Source organism: Apaloderma vittatum, unplaced genomic scaffold (assembly GCF_000703405.1).
Source record: "Apaloderma vittatum isolate BGI_N311 unplaced genomic scaffold, ASM70340v1 scaffold13311, whole genome shotgun sequence".
NCBI classification, from domain to species: domain Eukaryota; kingdom Metazoa; phylum Chordata; class Aves; order Trogoniformes; family Trogonidae; genus Apaloderma; species Apaloderma vittatum.
In genome coordinates, this window is record NW_009700880.1 from 19751 (window position 1) to 38278 (window position 18528).

Here is an 18528-nt window from a genome sequence, read left to right on the forward strand (position 1 = left end):
CGCGCAGAGAGCCCTAGCGAGCGCTGTGCCGCAGGAACACGTGAAGCGGGAAAGCCCGCAGGTGAGCAAGCAAGAGAGAAAGAGGCGCAGAGACGAGACACGTGCAGCAGGGGATAGAACTGGATTTGTTTGGTCTTAAGAGCATTCAAGGGAAATCCGACCGTAGGCCCACAGGCAAGCCTTCCAGCAAGAACAACACTAACGGATTTAGATTTTTACCACGGGAGCTGTAACATCTTTAAAACACAGGAATACTCAAGCCTGCCTAGGGAACCTGTTGCACCCCATCACCACGTCCGTGAGGTTGGAGAAACGCCTTCTAGAAATCACACTGGATTAGTTGCCTTGAAGCTGGAGGATAAACAAGATCTCTTAAAGGTCACTCTAATACTATTTTTTCACAGGGCAGCCCATGCTCCATCCTGGTTAACAGATGTGGCAAAGATATTGGGACACCCAGGCTGGCAACCACATGTGGAACTTCTAAAGCCAGGCAGTTCAGACCAGTGATTTGTCCTTCGTGGAAGGAAGTGACAAAATATACAGGAAATACCAGCAGCATTTGCTCTCCCCACAAGCGTGGACCCTCCTTCACCAGGGTTTTGTTCTCTGGAGTGCAGTGCTGCATTTGCATCCCACTCATCGCCTTCAGTCACAGCTACACAGCGTTAGGGAACTCAGCAAACGTGGTAAGAGATGAGTAATTTGGCATTCTGTGTGCAATTCTCCAGATAAAATAGCAACTTCTTTTAAATTACAAAGAGAGTTAAAATATCTCATTTAAAATCAAGGCCAAACAAGAACCCTCTACACCTTTTTCTCCTTCCTCTGCTGCCTGTTATGAGCAAGCAAATTCCCCCTAGGATCCTTCCCTCTGTATTGCCCCAAACTGGTTTTGACTGATAGAGGGAAAAATGACCCTTTTTTAAGCTGCCCTCTCCTTGGCTTAAATTTGCTGCTGCCGAAGCCACTTTGTGGAACCGGCGACGGTTAATCCAGTCGCAGGGTTTGCAACGCATTTGCTCAGTAAACCTCTTCTGTTTTCCTGGGTGGCCTGTTTAATGCTTTTGCACAAATCCCCTGGTGGTTTCAGAACATACAGAAAAAGCATCGGGGTTTCTCGATGATCTGACAACAGATCACAAAGAATAACTTTGCTGCAGAGGAAATGTCACGACGAATACTAGACTTACTGCTAATAACGTTGAAAATTTTACTTTTGCATCCTGAGTGCCGTTTTCTCAATTTTTTTTTGCTATGTTAGAGAACAGAAGAAGGTTACCATTTTGTTATTTTGCAAGAAAAGGTGGAAGAGGGAAACCCTCATAAAATCAGGTTTATTTTTCACAAAACTAAGGGCAGTGCCTACACTGCATAGCCCAGTCCCGGCACTCAGCACAGAGCTCTCAATGAGCCCTCTCTCACTACACTCTGTACATTGCTTAGAGTTTGTTTTATTCTCCCACACTCAGCAAACGTGGCTTTGAGGCCTGGCAGAAGTTTGCTTGGTTCAGTTAGACGTTCAAATTTACTCATTTATTAGCCACAAATTAGTCATAACGACACCAGAATTATCTTTCTGCCCTCCTTGCTGGCTTACACCGAGGGTGAATCTCCCAGTGCAGGAAGGGTATGCTGCAGTACAGGAAGATTTTTGTGGATGTCAAGAACACGGATACAATATTTCTATAATGTAAAGCAAAAACAGCCAAATCACATTAAAAAGTCACCAACTGAACCAAAGGACACTGGTAACATCGCAATATTGCAAAATACACTTTCAGCAGTTACTGAGATTGCATTAATCTTACATTCACTGGAAAATTTTTGTATTTTTTACAGGCTACGGCTCATCGTTTTTTGAGGCAAGGCAGTACGAAAGTACATGCAAACAGTTGTAACCCTTACTTATTTCATTTTTCTGCTAATAGTTTCAGGGGAAAAAAGTTCAGAAAAAAGCAAAACAGGTCCTATTCTGAAACCACAGCAGTTTCAGCAGTTACCCAAGTGGTGCACCCAAACCACACCGAGGACTCACTTCAGCAAAAAGAGATGATGAACAAAATGGTTTACCACAGCAAATGCTGTTAACTTCGAGTGAACTCCACCCATACGAAGGGTTTGTCTAATTTCGTACCCCGCAGCAAACTTCAGGCTCCAGATCTATAGTTCAAGGCAACTATAATCTCACTGGCGGGATGCAATTACGGAATTTGCCTCACTGAATTACAAGATATCGACAACGAAGCAACAGAGAGAAACATTTATAGTTTTCTCCGTGTTCTGTGTTTTAACAAGAGTCCTAACTTTGTGCTTGGAGAACCTCACTGAAGGATGAGAATGTGTCTGAAGCCTGGACTATGCATGCTCACAGGCAAACAGGGCAGAGCTGAGATGACTTGACTTCAAAAACTTTCACTGAAAAAGTACTCCTTTCCAGGAAACCTTCTAAAGTGAAAAATATGCTTTAAGAAGTTGCGCTACACAGGGCAAGCAGTGATATCGTGAGTTAGGTCCATACCTGTGATTATCCCCGAACACGTAACACCAGGGTTCCTGCCTCTGACACCTTTTACACGGCAGAGGAAGTGTTACTCTAGAAAACTTCGGAGACCGTGCGGTGCGCACGGTGCCTCCCGGCTCATCTTTCTCTTGGCACTTTACCAACTTCATGTATCGTTCCGAACTTACTCGGCACGTTTCTCGCCGGCTGTCAAATTATCCAGCTTTTCTGCTGATGCAGAGTAAAACTTTCACAAACTATGAACTTTAGGAACTTACAGAAAAGTTATTACCAGTTTTTAAAATGTGCTTGAAGGTTAGTGACATGAAAATCAATTCCCTGCAGAACACCCAGAGGTAGGTGAATTCAACAGGGGCTCTTTCTGCACTGCATTTCAAGCTATCTGTTGGGTCATAACACTCTTTGCGCAAAATCACAATATATATTTTTAGTATGAGAAGGAAGATTTTTTCCTATGCAAAACTGTTTTTGCTTAATATTTGCAAGATTTGCACCTTGTGCTAGCCTGAAACTCTGAAAATTTAAGCTGAAGAGAAATATTCTGAAGACTACGAACTTCTCAAAAGGTGGGAAATCGTTAACACATCTGAAACAGATAGTGAACAACCTCTTTCACCAATCGGTACTGAAATATCTTCACTGTGAGAGATCAGCATAAACAACAGAATCAAAGCGTGAATGGAATTTTTAGTTTGTGGCTGGGCAGGTGCTCCACCCATGAGTCATTTATCCTACACAACAAGGGATGCCTGGGTTCTATCGCAACTGTCAGGTCTTCTAGAAGGCATGAAAAATAAAAAGAAAAGAAAAAAAAATGTTTTCCTGTTAGTCACAAAGTTTGAGGCTGAATTTTTCACTCTCGGCTGCAGATGAGGAAAAGAACCTAAAAGGTAAACAGGCACCGTGCTACTCGTGAATAACTGTGGGTACTCGAGAAGCTCGAAGGAAGCAGGTGTGTGGTACCACTCAGAAATAAACAGAACGCTCCCCTACTCCTGTGACCATGCAACGAATAAAGAGCAGAACTCTCTTCCAGACCAAACGATTAATCTTCATTAAACTTGAACATGCTGACGCAAATAAACACAAGGAAATTTTGCACTTTTTTCTGATTAACACAATTTTTTTTTTTTTGCCTAACCCCCGATTACAGGTATCATATCTGACTCTCTTCTTACAATCATCTCCCTAATGCACAGGGCGAGTTTCTAATCAAATTGATATCCTGGGGACATCGTATACAGTGCAGGTCAAAACGACTGGCCACAAGTGTGATGTGTCTAAACACTAAGAAATCACAAGACATCTTTTTCTTTTAAGAAATTAAATCAGCAAATGCACAAGACAAAGCATTCAGGCTTCCATGTGCATGGCTTTTTAAGCAAGACACTAAAACTGCAAAGTCTTCATTTTCATTTCAGACACTGAAGACATAGCAGAGGCAAACACACACTATCAAAAAGCCCCACTTATACAGTCAACTCCAAGTAGCAGAGATCTGCGCTCTTTCTTTCCTCACGGAAAACTGATACAAGGTCAGTGTGAACTCTTGTAGCACTTTATAGATGAAAACTAAGTCTAAAATGGTCAACCCAGCCAAATTAGAGAAGTGACACATACGAAGAAGAACTGCATTTCTTGTTGGCACCGAGGAGGAGGAAGCATCGAACACAGGGGCAGGCAGCAGCTGAGCAGGGCAGCACAAACCAGCGTCACCTCCCTGGGAGCTGCTGGCCCTGCCCTTCTGATTCAGGTGACCCCAGCGGGAGGGGCAGCATCCAGCACCTGATCACACACAGGACTAGTAAGAGGCACCTGAAATGGTTCAAGGGATGCAAAAAGACATCCCACAGAGGGAATCTAGCTCAAAAGCTCCTGGTTAGACAACCCCGATCCAGGCAAGCCTGGAAGATGTGTGTCTCACCCAAACCCAGGGAATCAGGCTTTCTGCAGCTGGCTGACTACGGCATGCAGCGCAGCTAAAAGAATTTTCAGATTAGTTAACTCAAGTCTTAAGTTCCTGAAGATCTTAATAGATCTCAAATAGATCTTAAAGCCCTGGACCCTCTTCATTTCTTTTAAAGCCATCAACAGGTTCAGATGTGATTTCTCTTCTCTTTCTGCCAATGGGGAAGATGAAAAAAATAGGACTTGATCAGTCATCTCTCATGGCTTCAAACCATACTTCCTAATTCAAGGCAGGCTGGTTAGACCCCTAGTCTGCCTCCAAGATTTCTTCCAGTATTTTGACATTTCAGAACCACTACCAGTCAACAAAAACAACGTGAGAACAGAATTGAACTCCTTAACACAAACAGAGGTGTTAACCACCAACCTCTCAAACGCCAGTTGGTAAATTCATTTGCCATCATACATCAGAGCTTCAAAGAATAAGAAAGAATAAATGGATCAAAACCCAAAGCCAAAGTTCCTTGACATTCTCCCTGCATGCAGCCTATGAGTGCATACTTCAAATAGCCCCTAAATAAATCTACCAATTTCTTTCTTACATGGGATAAACTCAATATGTAGTCCTTTGAATTCAAGTTAAATGGTATTTTTGCACTCTTAGTGTACTGGCATTGCAAAGAAAAACTGTCTTTTTAAAAGCACATTAGCACTGAAGTAATTCACTATTAATACAACACCCACCGTCTCTATCAGTCACTAGTATACAAAATGTTTCAAATAAATTATAACATTTACACAGGCTAAAAAAAAAAGCTAGAGTGATACAAATAGCCAGTTTTATTAAATAACCACTGCAAGAAGAAAGCATGCTGAAATAGAAAAGGACGTTTTCTTCCCGCGTTTTTAGGACTTTTATATTCTTTCAAGGTTAAAAAGGTCAAAACCACTATAAGCAAGCAATAAAAATTTAGAAGAGGTTGAAGGTTACACACTGGTTAGTGGTGAAGGTTGTTCCACTAATATCACTGGTTAACAGTACTGTTATAACCGCAATGTGGAATGCATGGTGCTGCATTTAAAGGAAGTGGTAAGGGTGGGGACAAAAGCACTAGGTCCCACGATCAAAGCACTAGAGCACTGAATTTTACTTATAACCCAATCACTGACACCCACACAGCAGCTTCCTGTACTTTAAAAAAAGAGAAAAAAAAAAAGAAAAAGAAAAAAAAATCTGTTTCTCTCTTTTTGTAATCAACAACTTTTACCTAGAAACTAGTTAGCGGTGAGCTCCGACTGATTTCAATCTGCAGCTCATTGCAGAAAACATAATTATTAATCTGTGAGAACCTACAAAAAGCATTTTAACTGTCAGGTTTCAGTGTATCAGCTCTTTTAGGCTTTTTTATTCTTAGTTATGCAGAAGTCCAACCAAAGTCCAGAACAAGCATAAGAAATATAAAGTGACCAGAAGTTCCGTAGTGCTAAACACCAGAGGTAATCCTCTGAGAGAGAAAATAAAAGATATTTATAAATCTACAAAACTGGAACTTAGATCCTTTTCACAGGGCACCTCTGCTTAAACATATCAATAGATATGTTAATAGAAGTATTTAATATTGCCTTGCTTTCATAGAATCAGAGCCCAAAGCACAGGCCTGTTCATATCTGGATAATTTTTTGGTGCTTTTTTTGAGCATTTTTCAAGATACAGCATTAATAAATACCGAAAACTTCCCACTTCTTTCCAAAGAAACCTTCCAGTTCTCTGGTACCACCTGGTGAACATCAAATTACTTCAGCCAGGTCCCAGGGGAGCTGTACGTAACCTCACGTCCAGTAGGAACTCCACGGACTACGACCGCATTCCTGAAGAGAAAGAACATGCACATACTCCCCTTGGGGGGTTTTATTAGAACACTCTAGTCAGAAGAGCTAAAGAGCTTTTTCTAGTTGGTCCTCCTCAACCTAAAAAGAGAATCTTAAACCCGGTAAGGGACAGAGATACTGATTTTTCAAATCTTTGCATGTAGCACATCTGTTGCGGCTTTCATGTACACTGGCTTGCTGCTTCTCCCTCGCTATTTTTTTGCATGGGTTTATTAGCCTTCCTTCCAATCATTTTTAAAGATCCTGCACTTGAAGTGGTTATATTGAAAAAAATTACAATAGAGTGTTTAAACAGAAAAACAAACGTATGAAATTCCTCCGATGCCAAGCAGGGATCAGTTTAAGACTCTTGTGGTGAGTCCGCCCTGACCGGAAGGCTGGTGCCCACCCAAGCTGCTCTGTCACTCCCCCTTCTTTGAGGGACAGGGAAAAACGTACTAAGAGGCCGCGGGTCAAGATAAGAACCGTTTAATAAAGCAAAAGCAAAGGTCGCGTGTGGAAGCAAAGCCAAGCAAAAAGATTACTCTCTAACACAGCACTAAGAGATGTTAGAGGGAAAATTAACTCCATCTCAGCTAGACCCAATGCAACTCTGCAACATCTAAAAGACCTTGAAAAGCTTTGGTTCAAAAAGGAGTGAGAAGGAATAAAAGTTATTTATGAAGAACAGAACAAGTGTAAGCCTGAGATTCAGCCAAAGATACAACTTTATGGAAACGATCTCATGATTGTCATCTCCTCTCTTAACCTGAGTTTTCACGAAGGGAAAGATACGGATCTCGAGGGCGTCCAGCCCATGCCGCGCCGTCAGAGCGCGCCCATCCTGCCCAGCTGGGAACCACCACAGAGCTGTGACCTGAAGCACCTGCTAAGGCAGGCAGCAGATCGTAGCTGCTTCTCAGTGTCCCAGCTTCAGAAGAGAACAAATACCAACTAAAACCAAATAAACCAACCCAACCAGCCTTGACTTTACAAGCAGCCAGCGTACAGGTCAGGATTTAAGGGCAGACAAGGATTACCCACCACACTCCTGCTGCTGACAGAGCTGGCAGCAGCACCAAAGCTCCCTTAAGCACGGCGTGAAGCTTGTCTCCAGAGCCCTGACATGAAGGCAGCTCATCTGAACCATATATTCCCTTTACAGTTTATTCCAGGTATTTGTAAAGGCCTTTCTGATGTGACCTTCACTGAACAGTAAACAGAGGCCATGCCTCCAGTGCTTCCCTGACCCCGTGTTCAGCTCCAGAGATTTGCTCTGCCTTCGTCTTCGTGAAGAAACAAGACTTGATGCACAACCCTCATGCATCCAGAGAAAATGCAGACAGGCGAGCAAGATGGGAGCCGTGGCACGCTTTGGGCACCCTGCGACACCTTGATGGATCGATCGGATGATGCTTGTGGGTCACGTAACTTCTGAAAGACTTTGCATATAGAAAAGCAGCAAGTTGGGAACAACCCCCAGTGGATCTTGCCAGTTTCCCCTATCAGACAGCTCGCAACACTCTGCAAAAACATTGATTATGATTTTCTAATTGACTGGAAAGTGTTGAGGACAAGTAAAGCTTTAGAGCAGATCTCCATTGCATCCACCCAGCAAAACACAAGCAAACCATGAGTGCTTTTCGGTATTAAAAATCCCCCTCAAGAGAAAGAACAGTTTTACTAAGAAGAGTATGAACTGGGAGCAGAGGCAAACTACAAATTTGCTTGGTATTAACTACCATTTATCCATCCTTCAGCAAGATCTTTATCACCCACTTGTTTTTTTTAATTAAACAGACCAATGAGAAAGGTAAGAAACAGCGGAAGTTTCTTGTCTGTTGTTTGTTTTCTGAGCACTGCTCCCATTTCTAACTCACACTTGTCTGCCTGTATCTCTTGCTAGAATCGCAGCGTATTACTATATAATTTCTCATGCTTTAAGTAACCACTGAAGATTGCCTTAGTTGTGGAAGGAAGGGAGGAGTATAACTGCATGAGCACATGAGGCTCATCTGCTTTAAAAAAAACCTGCTTTGTTTCCTCCTCAGTCTATTTTATCATAACAACATTTGCTTTTGGCAGACCAGCGGAACCTTACAAATATTGTGTCTCCCAAGAAGAGGGGAAGGTTCACATTTCGACAAGTTTTGAAAAAGACTGATTAAAGGATGAGTGCACATGTCTAAATTCAAAACAAATTATTAAATGTTCTCCTCAATATGCAAAAAAGAGGGAACGAAGAGACATAAACCCCCCCCAAAAAATCCATGCAGGTGAGCTAGTTCTACAGCATATTTTTTTCATTTTTGCTGCTACTATTACACTGTATTTGCTAGGAATAACAGTGTTTCGAACAAGAAATAGAGAGAAACCACACGAAAGAGACAATAGAGGTATATTTAGTATTTGTTTGACTCATTCAACTTTACATAGGCCTTTTAAATAATTATTTTATGTAGAAATTTCTTAAAAAAAAGAGATGGGCACTTACAAAGTCTGCCTGAAAAGCAAATACAGAAAACAACATGCACAAAGGCAAATAAGATTACCTTCAGCTTTTGTATTTCTGCTTTTACTTACTCATGTCCTATTAGTTGGTATTTCTCAACCTTCCATATCATGGGCTCTTTAAATTACTAAAGGCTCTCTAGTACCTCCACAGGAGAAAATATTTACACAAAGAAAGCATGGAACACACCACTTCAAGAATTTTTCTACAATTTTAAAGTGTTTCCTGACAAATTTTTATCAGTATTTACCCATACAGAACTTCATCTTTTATTTTCAGGGCTTTAGTGTGCATCATCACCTCTTGAGCAATAAAATCACAGTAACAGGAACAAACCAATACTGCTAAAATGGCCTGCTTGTAAGCCTACTGTAGCAAACAGAATCTTCTAAATCCTGGGTCAGTCTTTGGGATAGTTAATGACATCTTCAGGATTCCTCAGTAACAGAAAGCTCTTTTCATGTCATCCATGGAGCTAGCTCTAAGTGGCTTCAGTTCTTAAAACAGTTTCCCTGGTATCTGAGTGTTTTGAAAATCAAGTCTAGGTAGGGCAAACAAGTACAAGTTAAATCTCCTCTAAAAGAGATCTTGTTTTCAATTCAGGAGATGCACGCATCTCTAAGGATTTCCACATAGAATGGACTCGAAGCAGGAACACCTACTGAAAAAGTTTTATATCTGATGAACGCAGCGATGTGCGAATATAGCAGTGATCATACCGGGACAGATCAAGATCGGGACAGGTCTGTCCAGCCCTGTAGCCTCTTCTTGGTAGGATCTAGTGGCAGATGCCACAGGAAGAACATCAAAACAAGGTAAAGATACAGCCCCACATCAGGCTATCCTGCAGCAACACAGGAGCCAGAGAAACTACTTTGGGTTTTCTTAGACCCAGTTGCCCCCTTTTTTGAAGGTGTCATTTACTAATCTTATTTGTTGCCTACTTGGAAAAGACAGATTCTCCCTTCTGCCATTTTTCCCTGCCACAAGTGATGTCACAGATCTGTCACACCACTCCCTAATCAACTGTTTTTCACTCTGAGGAGTTCCAGTCTGGTTTACTGACAATTTTTACCTATTGATAAATTCATACCTTCCTTCTTCCATGGCTGAAATGGAAGATAACGAGACAGAAGACTGTCAGCTTGACCTTACACCAAATAACATCCAGAAAATTGGGGGAAGTGGCTATTAAAAAGAGAAAAGCTCCTTACCACTGGGTGGCTTGGGTCGTGGAGGGACATTTTTCTTCGGTGGTAACGCTGGTGTGTCTGATTTGCTTTTGAAAGGGTCATCTGGGAATCCCATCCCTCCAAAAGAGGAGGCAAAGGGGTCTGAAGCTACTGACTACATGAGAAGAAAGAAAAAGAATGTAAGCCCATCAGAGAATATCTGTTGTTTCGTGAAAGCTCCAGGTTAACTCCAGTAAAAGTATTAACTGAGAAAAGTAAAAAGGACAGATTTAGAGAATTATGTCAGTGGTGTAAGAGACATAACGTCCACTGACAGAGCTGCTCAGATTTCATTAACCTTCAAAAGTACTTATATGCTTGCAATCATTTAAGTACTAGAACATTTAGTCCTAGCAAAAAGCTGATGAGAAAAATAAAAGGAAGTAAAACTCTACTTTTTACTATTTGGCAAGGAACAGTCATACAACAGTCTGATAAACAGAACCGTGACAGAAACTGGAAAAGCATAGTAGGCTGCAGAATGGGTAGCTTTTTCCCAAGCTTTTCTGAAGTTACATGCAGCTATTTGTCTTTTTTCTAAAAGCTCAGGGAAAATTCTAAACCTGTACGTTTAATGTTTCCTATATTCAGCTGGCTCTTGTGAAGAGCTCTCCTATTGATTAAAAAAAGGCTCAAAAATTATGCCACGCAGAGAAATTCACCATTCCGAAACAAAGAAAGAGGAATTTGCGGGCAGAGCTAAAGCTCCACCACCGCTAAAACTTGTAACTCAACCCGAACACATCAATACTTGTAAAGGCTGTTGCCACCTGGTGGAGAGCTAAAACCCCACCAAAAAACAGGGATAAAAACCCCAAGAAGTTTAAACAGTCAAAGAAATGGGATAATCTATTTTCTAGTTAACATTTACTCTGCTATGTTCAAGCGTTTTTGGGGAACTAAGTGCAAAAGGTGAGGCAGCTCACGTCACCTGTAAATTCCAAACCCCATCTCAGATCAGCCTGTGGCTGATCCAGATGCGGAAGGAGCTGGTTCCATTTGAAATTTCCCATAGACTCAGATTAGACCAAGAAATGAAGCAATTCTGTTAAGAGCTATGAAATGTCAGCACACATTTTCCACCCTGTACTCAGAGAAATTTAAAAACAAGTCAGGATACCATGAGACCAAGTATCCAAGAAGGAAACTTCAGGACTTAGAGGAAGGTTGGACACTGAAGTATATTAATCTGGACCGACTACCTTTTCTTACAAGTAAAAGAAATTACTTCTTTGGCTTCTCTGGTACTTGAAAACGTTCATGAAAAGCTGATTTATCCCTGCTGAATCTACAACTCTTGGTGACACTTTGTTGTATTTGAGATGGATGGAAAATGCTTTGCTAAGTAACTGGTGAAGTTGATCGGAAAAAAATTAACAGAAGTGGGTTCATCAGCTGAAAAGCTACAACCACATCACACCCTTCAAATAAAGTATCTGTACATACATTTTTAAAGGACAGTTGCTTTCCTTGTAACCTTTACCTTTGACATCTGACTGAAGTCTGCAAATCCCTCACTACTACTGAAAGCACCACTTCCAAATGGATCCAGTGTTCCAAATGGATCTGAAACAGATACGAGAAGGAAAGTTATGTTAAAAAACACTTAAGAATTACGAAGAATGCTTGGTGCCAGCAAAGTACAAAATTAGGCAGGTGATTAAAAGCACGTGTCTAGCATAAGAGGTTAAGAGAATTCCATAAAACAACAGGCTTTCTACCAGCTGTTCGGAAGAAAAAAGAAAACAACAGGAAAAAAAGAGAAAAGAAATGTGAAGTATATGGTGTACGCAAAGACTTAATCTTCGTAATCTGTAATAGGACCACAATGACATTTGCCAACAGTTCTTTATTCTCAATTTTACATTTAATTCCTCGTTCATAGCGAGATACCTCGTTATTCACCCTGATGAGAAAGTTTTTTCTTCTTACCTGGACCTTTTGAAGAGATACTGGAAGACGTAAAAGGATCACTGCTTTCAAAAGGGTCGGGCTAAATAAGAACAGATACACGTAGTTATTGTTCTGCTATACTGTGTGTTTGTCTTTTAATGCTCACCAAAATCTCTTGTTTTATGACAAATTATTTCCAACTTCAGACCATCTGTCCAGTGGACCCTGAACTGCACAAACAGAAACATGGATGGGCTTGGGGTAATAGTGTCAATGAGTGGGTGGGGGGATTCAAATTCCCAATAGGAAAAAAAAAAATCAAAAAAAAAATCACCTAACTGCATCTTCATGGTAAATACACATCATCATCCTGAAACTGGAAAGAACAAAGTGCTGATTGCCTTAACAATTCACACTTAAGAATAAAATTAATGATATTTCAGCAGGTAGGAGAAAAGTATTTTGTGATCTTTCGTTCCTTTTCGCTTTCAGACAACAAGCTTGTCCATTGTAAAGTAATCTATTAGGTGTAGACTTGAAAAATTCCTGACCTTTGAGGGCAACGCGGGGGGTTTCGTGAAGGGATCTGAGGTAAATGGATCACTCTTCACCGGTTTCTTGAAGAAATCCTCAGGGGCAGAACTACGAAATGGGTCACTTTCCTTAAATGGATCACCTCCAAAGGGATCTAGACAGAGTATGAAAAGGTAAATAGGATGTAGCACCTGGTGTGTCTGTAATGCACCATTCTACAGTTGAGCTCATGCTCACTGATGAAATTTTTTTATAAAAACACACAGTAATTTGGTAAATCTGACAAACTCCTAGATACCTCTCTAAACTGGGTATTTCCTAAGTTTGAAAAAGTACACGTTTATGTTAAGGCTACAGACTTAATACAGAGTTACACAAGTCATTAACACACTGATCCTGCACACACACCCTGTCAGGTTTCCATGTTCCCACATGCAAACCAACAATCTGAAGGCAGGGAAACCTCAGAAATCCTTGTGTTTGGCTACAAATGATTTATATCACACCTGTCCCGTCCTCAAAAGGGTCATTACCTGCTGGAGCAGGCGGTTGTTCCGCAAAAGGATCATGCTGGAATGGGTCACCTATGCAGAACAGAAAAATAATTTGTTTTATTCGCTACTTGACAAGATGGTGTTTGTGAAAATATCACTCAACAAGTGGTCTTCAAGGTCTCAGGTGAGCCATTGGTCACTTACTGCCTTTGAAAGGGTCTGCTCCCTTAAACGGATCAGATTTGAAAGGATCTTCTGACTGGAATGGGTCTGTGTGCAATTCTTGTGTATTATTGGTAAACATCAAGGCTTTATTCTTAAAGGGATCATCCTAAAAATTAAGAGGAGAAGTATTACACCTATTTACCATGATTAAGATGCTCAGTTACCCATTTAGCAGAAATTCTACGGTATCGTGCCTCCTGTTTAAGGATTTTAAAAATTACCCCCTAAAGAACTTTCTCAGTAAGTGGCTTCTAGGCAGAAGTACTCACAAAGTAGAAACACGTAGCCTGAAGCTACAGAACATCAAAAGCTACTCAGAACATCAAAAGATAAAAATACGTGTAACAATGAAAGGTTACACTGTTCCTCACATAATTATATTCAATTCTCAAATACTTAACTAACAAAACCAAGCCCCCAACCATTACGCTATTGGGTAATTCTTCTCTCCCAGTTGTTTTACAGCTCAGCTCCAGGTACGACAGTTATTTAAAAGGAAAGGATACATCAATCTTTTTTGTGGACTACAAACCCAAGCAATTACTGAGCAGTCACACTCAAGATTGCTTCTCGTTAACTCATTCTTGAGCTTAAAGCACCAAGTGCTGATTTCATGTTACAAAGCACAGGATGAGTTTCAGCCCAGCATTTTGACAGAGAGGCCAACCTGTAGCTTTGTCAAGTGACAAAATAACTTCCATGAACAAGTAGCAAACTAAAGCTATAAAAACTCTTCATCGTATTTGCTTGCACGTGACAACCCCGTCTTTTCTCTGATTCGGGTCTCTGATGAAATCATTCCTCGCCAGAGGCCGTATGTGCGTACGGCACCCGCATGACGGAGCTGCTTCATTGACCCCAAAAGCCACCCAACTCTGCCTAAAGCGTATCTAATATCCCCGACACTGCCTCCAGCCATAAAAAGATACGCCATTTCTTTCACCCCTTTACAAGATGCACATGAAGAAGTCCTAATTAATGCTTCTCAGAACAGTGGAGAGCGAGGTGGGGAGAGGAGGAAGAGGAAGGAAGAATTAAGAAACAGGAAAGGGGCACAAAGGTTTAAAAAACATACTACGAATATATACTCATGTTTTCTTCCAGTAAGTGATTTTTAGGTTTTGCAAGTAAGAGAAACATCTGGAAATTAAACAAATGTTTATGCAAGTCATGCAAGCCCCAAAAATTTGAAAACATGTTTCCCTGAAGATGAAGCATCAAGCAGATGCGCAAGAAAACTCAGGCAAACATGCAACTTTTATATTTAAAGTGAACAAATAGGCTTAAAAAAATAAAAATCTTGTGATCTAGACTATTATTAAAAATGAATTAACTGGAAAAATCTTTAAGAACAGTTTGCTTACATATTCACACTGTTACGGTTATACAGGTACAAGACCTAACCCAAAGCTTAAACCAGCATCAAAATCTTTGCCCTGCCTTGCACTGGGCATCGCTGCCCTGCAGGGATCACAGCATTTGCTAACACAAACAGCCAACTAAGCAACCTCCTGAACTATTTCAGCTTAGGTGCGAGTCACAAACCTAATTATTGTAATACACTAAACAGCAATTTTTTTTTTTTTTACCATAGTTCCATAATTGCTTCTTTCTGTCTGCCCAAGGCCTTCACTTATGTCTGCTAAATTCGTCAGGCTGCCACCGTGAATCCCATTGAGAGCTTCGTTATACTCTTCTATACTCTTGTTGACCTCCTGATGACTCTCTTGAAGCTGAGAAAGTTTACTTCTTGCCTAAGCAGTGAAAAAATGCTTTAATATGTTATAAATTCACTAACACTGCCATTCTTGTTAAACGCGGGGTTGCATTTTCCCCTCACCAGAGCTGAACCCTTCCTGTCTCAAACTGGGAATTAACCTACTAAGCAGCAGTCAAAAAGGTTTATTTCATGAACCTAAAAAAAAGTTTCCCCCCCCCCCCCCCCCCCCCTTCTGAAAAAATAATCTTTCTGGGTGATGTTCAACTCATCGCCGTTCAAGAAGCAAAAAAGAAGTTGCACCAATTGCAGTGAATACCTGGTTTATTTCTTCCTGTGTTGATTTTAAAGATTTGATTATTGTTTCAAGCTGTACTTTTCCAGCCTGGATACTCTGCTCTAGCTGAGTCTCTTCTTGCTGGAGGCGATTCAGCTCTGCTTTTGCTCTATTAAGGTCATCTTCCTGTAATTTTAAATCTGATTCCTGAGATTGAATCTGCATTTTTAGTGATGAAATCTGAAACAAAACGTTACATATGACTCTCCTTATACACTCTTACATGACCTTATACACTAAGTTTTTATGTTAAGGTAACCTATCAGCTACCGTGGCTAATTGTATCCCCCTGAAAATCCACTTTTAACTCAGAATGCTGACGAGGTTCACAGCGATTAAAATATGCACCACTGCCCATGGAGCGCCTCGTGTCAGCAATAACGTTTGTCAACTACCTTAGCAGGCTGAATAAATGCTTCACGTATTCACAGAGTAATAATTTATATAGAAAGGGTCCCCTGGAGATCAACCCATGCCCGTCAAGAAAGGCATTTAGGTCAGCAAAATCCTGTCTGGGACCTCTCTGTTTGTGGGGAAACTGTTATTCATGGTAGAAGTGAGTAACTAAGTAAGCTTGTACATTAAATAAAGAGAATTTCCTCCAACAAAAGACACAATACTCTCAAGCATGTCCAGAATTAACATACACTCACCACCTGTGTTTCTTCCTGGCACTTCTGCCTTACATCACTCAGCATATCTTTCAGTTTGGCTTTCTGCTGGTCCATTTCATCCAGGCGGTCTTGGGCATCTTGTTTCTGAGCCTCCAGCTCTTGCAAGTTACTTGTCTCCCTATCTAAATCGTTTTGCAGCTCCTGAAGAAAATTCCACAGTTTGTAACTTACATTTAGCTGTTGCTTTATAGGAATGATCAGCGAACAGACACACAGGCTAGCAAAACCCAAGATTTTCTACGTCGTACGGGGTATCCCCTGCACGGGTATGCTTTGTTTCTGCAGGAACTTGTACGAGATGTCAGGAAACAAATCAGTGTCCACAAGACAGAAAGAGACTGTGACACAGAGTTAACTGAGCTATCCTCATTACCCAACTCAATGTTCTTTGAACAACAATTTCCTAAATTACAGCATTAGCCAAGCACTAACAAAACTATTCACACACCATCTTCTATTTATATTAACTAGAAGAAAACATTTCTGATGAAGAACAGGAAAATAAAGATCTTTCTGCGAGATGAAAATTTCACGAAAGAAGGAAAGACTTGCCCAGAGACAACATAAGGAAAGAGAGAAGAAAGAATGCTTAATTCCCATATATTATTTTAGATTAAAATGAAAACTGATAATGACAAAGTTTTTACCTGAACTTCATTGGTCTTCTGCCTGATTGATTCCTCCTTTTCCCTAATGTCCTGCTCTAGCGAATACTTTTCTCTGCAAGATAAACAACCACAGATATTAGTTAAATAACACAATGTACACACGCGCAAAAATCAATTATTCTGGAAACACCATGTGGCGAATCACGCCAGCCCATATTCTGATCTATTCTTTAAAGGAGTAAAGGTGCATACATATCAATTATTCTACAAAAAAAATACTTTCTGTTCTGTAATCAGTCTTCTGAAGTCACCTGGTAGAATCCAGGCTGGCTTTACACACCAGGGTAACTAGGCTATCAGGGAGATTTCCCTCCAACTTCGGTGACAACTATTGATAAACTGACTATAAAATGAAAAAGACACATCAGTACTATACACTTAACGGGTTCTCTTGCTCCAAGATTTTGTGAATAGTCCACAACTATTACCTCTGCAGCTGTGCAATTTCTTGACTGATGTCATCCAGTTCTTTCACTCCCGTAAATTCTCCTGATCCAACAGAACTGGAACTATCCTGTTAAGAAGGAAACACTCTATTAAAATGCCAAGTCGTAACAGAAGACCTTCCTTTAGGATCAAGGTGAGACACAATCCTTATTATATGCTTCTGTAAAATTCTATGGGAGATAAATTATTACCCAACAACCACAGAGCATGCCACCCAATTCCACCTGGGAGAGAGCAGCATTTTCTCTGTGCCCATTTAACAGATGGGATAGTCAAAATACACAGCAGTCAACGGACATGCACAACATCAACGAATAAACTGCAGGCCATGGCAGAATTAAAATTCAAAAACTGAAAAATCAGCTCTGCTACAATCAAAGAGAAAACCTTCCAGGGAATTTAATGAAATCAGACTGTAATTTCAGTCTCCTTGAGCCTTGCCACAGATTAATGCCAATTTCTGCAGTTACACCCAAATTCCCACTGGTCATTTCTGCAGCCGCTCAGGTGTAGATCAGGGAAGATGCAGAGAGTATCCCCTTGCCTTTTAGACAAGAAAATTTGTCATCGGAAGTTATTAAGAAAGAGTCTCAGGATATGGTACAAAATTTGTTATTACTATAAAAAGGGCTGCTAGTTCTTTGAAAAAAAATCCCTGCATCTGAGCAAAACCTGCAGTATCGAATGCACTGCTAGTGTGACCGATTAGGAGACCTACAATTTTTAAACAGTATTTTAAAAACAAGATAGTACAGTTTGCTTGCTCCGCTCAGTTTGAGATTGCTGTGATAACCACAGAAAGTTTGGCTTTATTCAACATAAAAAAGCCCCAAGAACCCAACCAACAAACCACAAACAGATAGCACAGCAAAATGTGACATATTTCGCAGAAACTACAGGTAAACACACAGTTTAAATAAGTCAATCGAGTCCTCATTTCTGGGTGAGCATTTCTTTTGACAATGTGCTATTAAGTAATCACAAATATCAAGAGCAATCCAGACTAATTACTCAAGCTAGCCAATCAAAAGCTTCTAATATCACTTTTATGTTTTCGCACCAGAGACAGATTTGCTGAGAGACCTGTACTATACGCTGGACAGGATCATAGTAAGATGTTACCCCACATGACTATGAAGTTAAAATGAGCTGCTGGATTATTAGGATAACGCAGTCCATTCTCCCACACAGGAAAATAATAATTAAATCACAGCATACAGTTTATTTCATATTATATTCAGCTAAAAACATAGTAAATGAAAACAAAGATGCAATTAATTGAAAATAATGAGAAGCTTAAAGCTCTCGTGCCAAGGTGTGCTTATTGGCCACAGCTTTAGAGAACCAGGACACGCACAACTTCAACATGCCAGTACCGAGTTGCCCGTCAACGAATTTCCTGACGGACCAACGCATCTCAAGTCACCGAATGAAGCGATATCAGCAGGTCAACAGCCAACATCGATAATAACTTCACACTTCTGTGACATAATT

At 40.6% G+C, this 18528-nt stretch overlaps 1 protein-coding gene across 1 annotated transcript in view; it reads right to left on the reverse strand.

Moving 5' to 3' along the window:
* EPS15L1 (epidermal growth factor receptor pathway substrate 15-like 1) overlaps positions 1–18528 on the reverse strand; it is a 29233-nt gene that overhangs the window by 6489 nt on the left and 4216 nt on the right. Inside the window, exons 7-17 of the mRNA XM_009878930.1 lie at positions 17016–17101; positions 16567–16639; positions 15899–16060; positions 15228–15425; positions 14781–14945; positions 13171–13297; positions 13006–13056; positions 12490–12626; positions 11978–12038; positions 11529–11611; positions 10028–10160 (exon numbers count right to left, since the gene is read on the reverse strand). Of these exons, the coding sequence (XP_009877232.1) occupies positions 10028–10160; positions 11529–11611; positions 11978–12038; positions 12490–12626; positions 13006–13056; positions 13171–13297; positions 14781–14945; positions 15228–15425; positions 15899–16060; positions 16567–16639; positions 17016–17101 (1276 nt within the window). The remainder of the gene's footprint in view (positions 1–10027; positions 10161–11528; positions 11612–11977; positions 12039–12489; positions 12627–13005; positions 13057–13170; positions 13298–14780; positions 14946–15227; positions 15426–15898; positions 16061–16566; positions 16640–17015; positions 17102–18528) is intronic.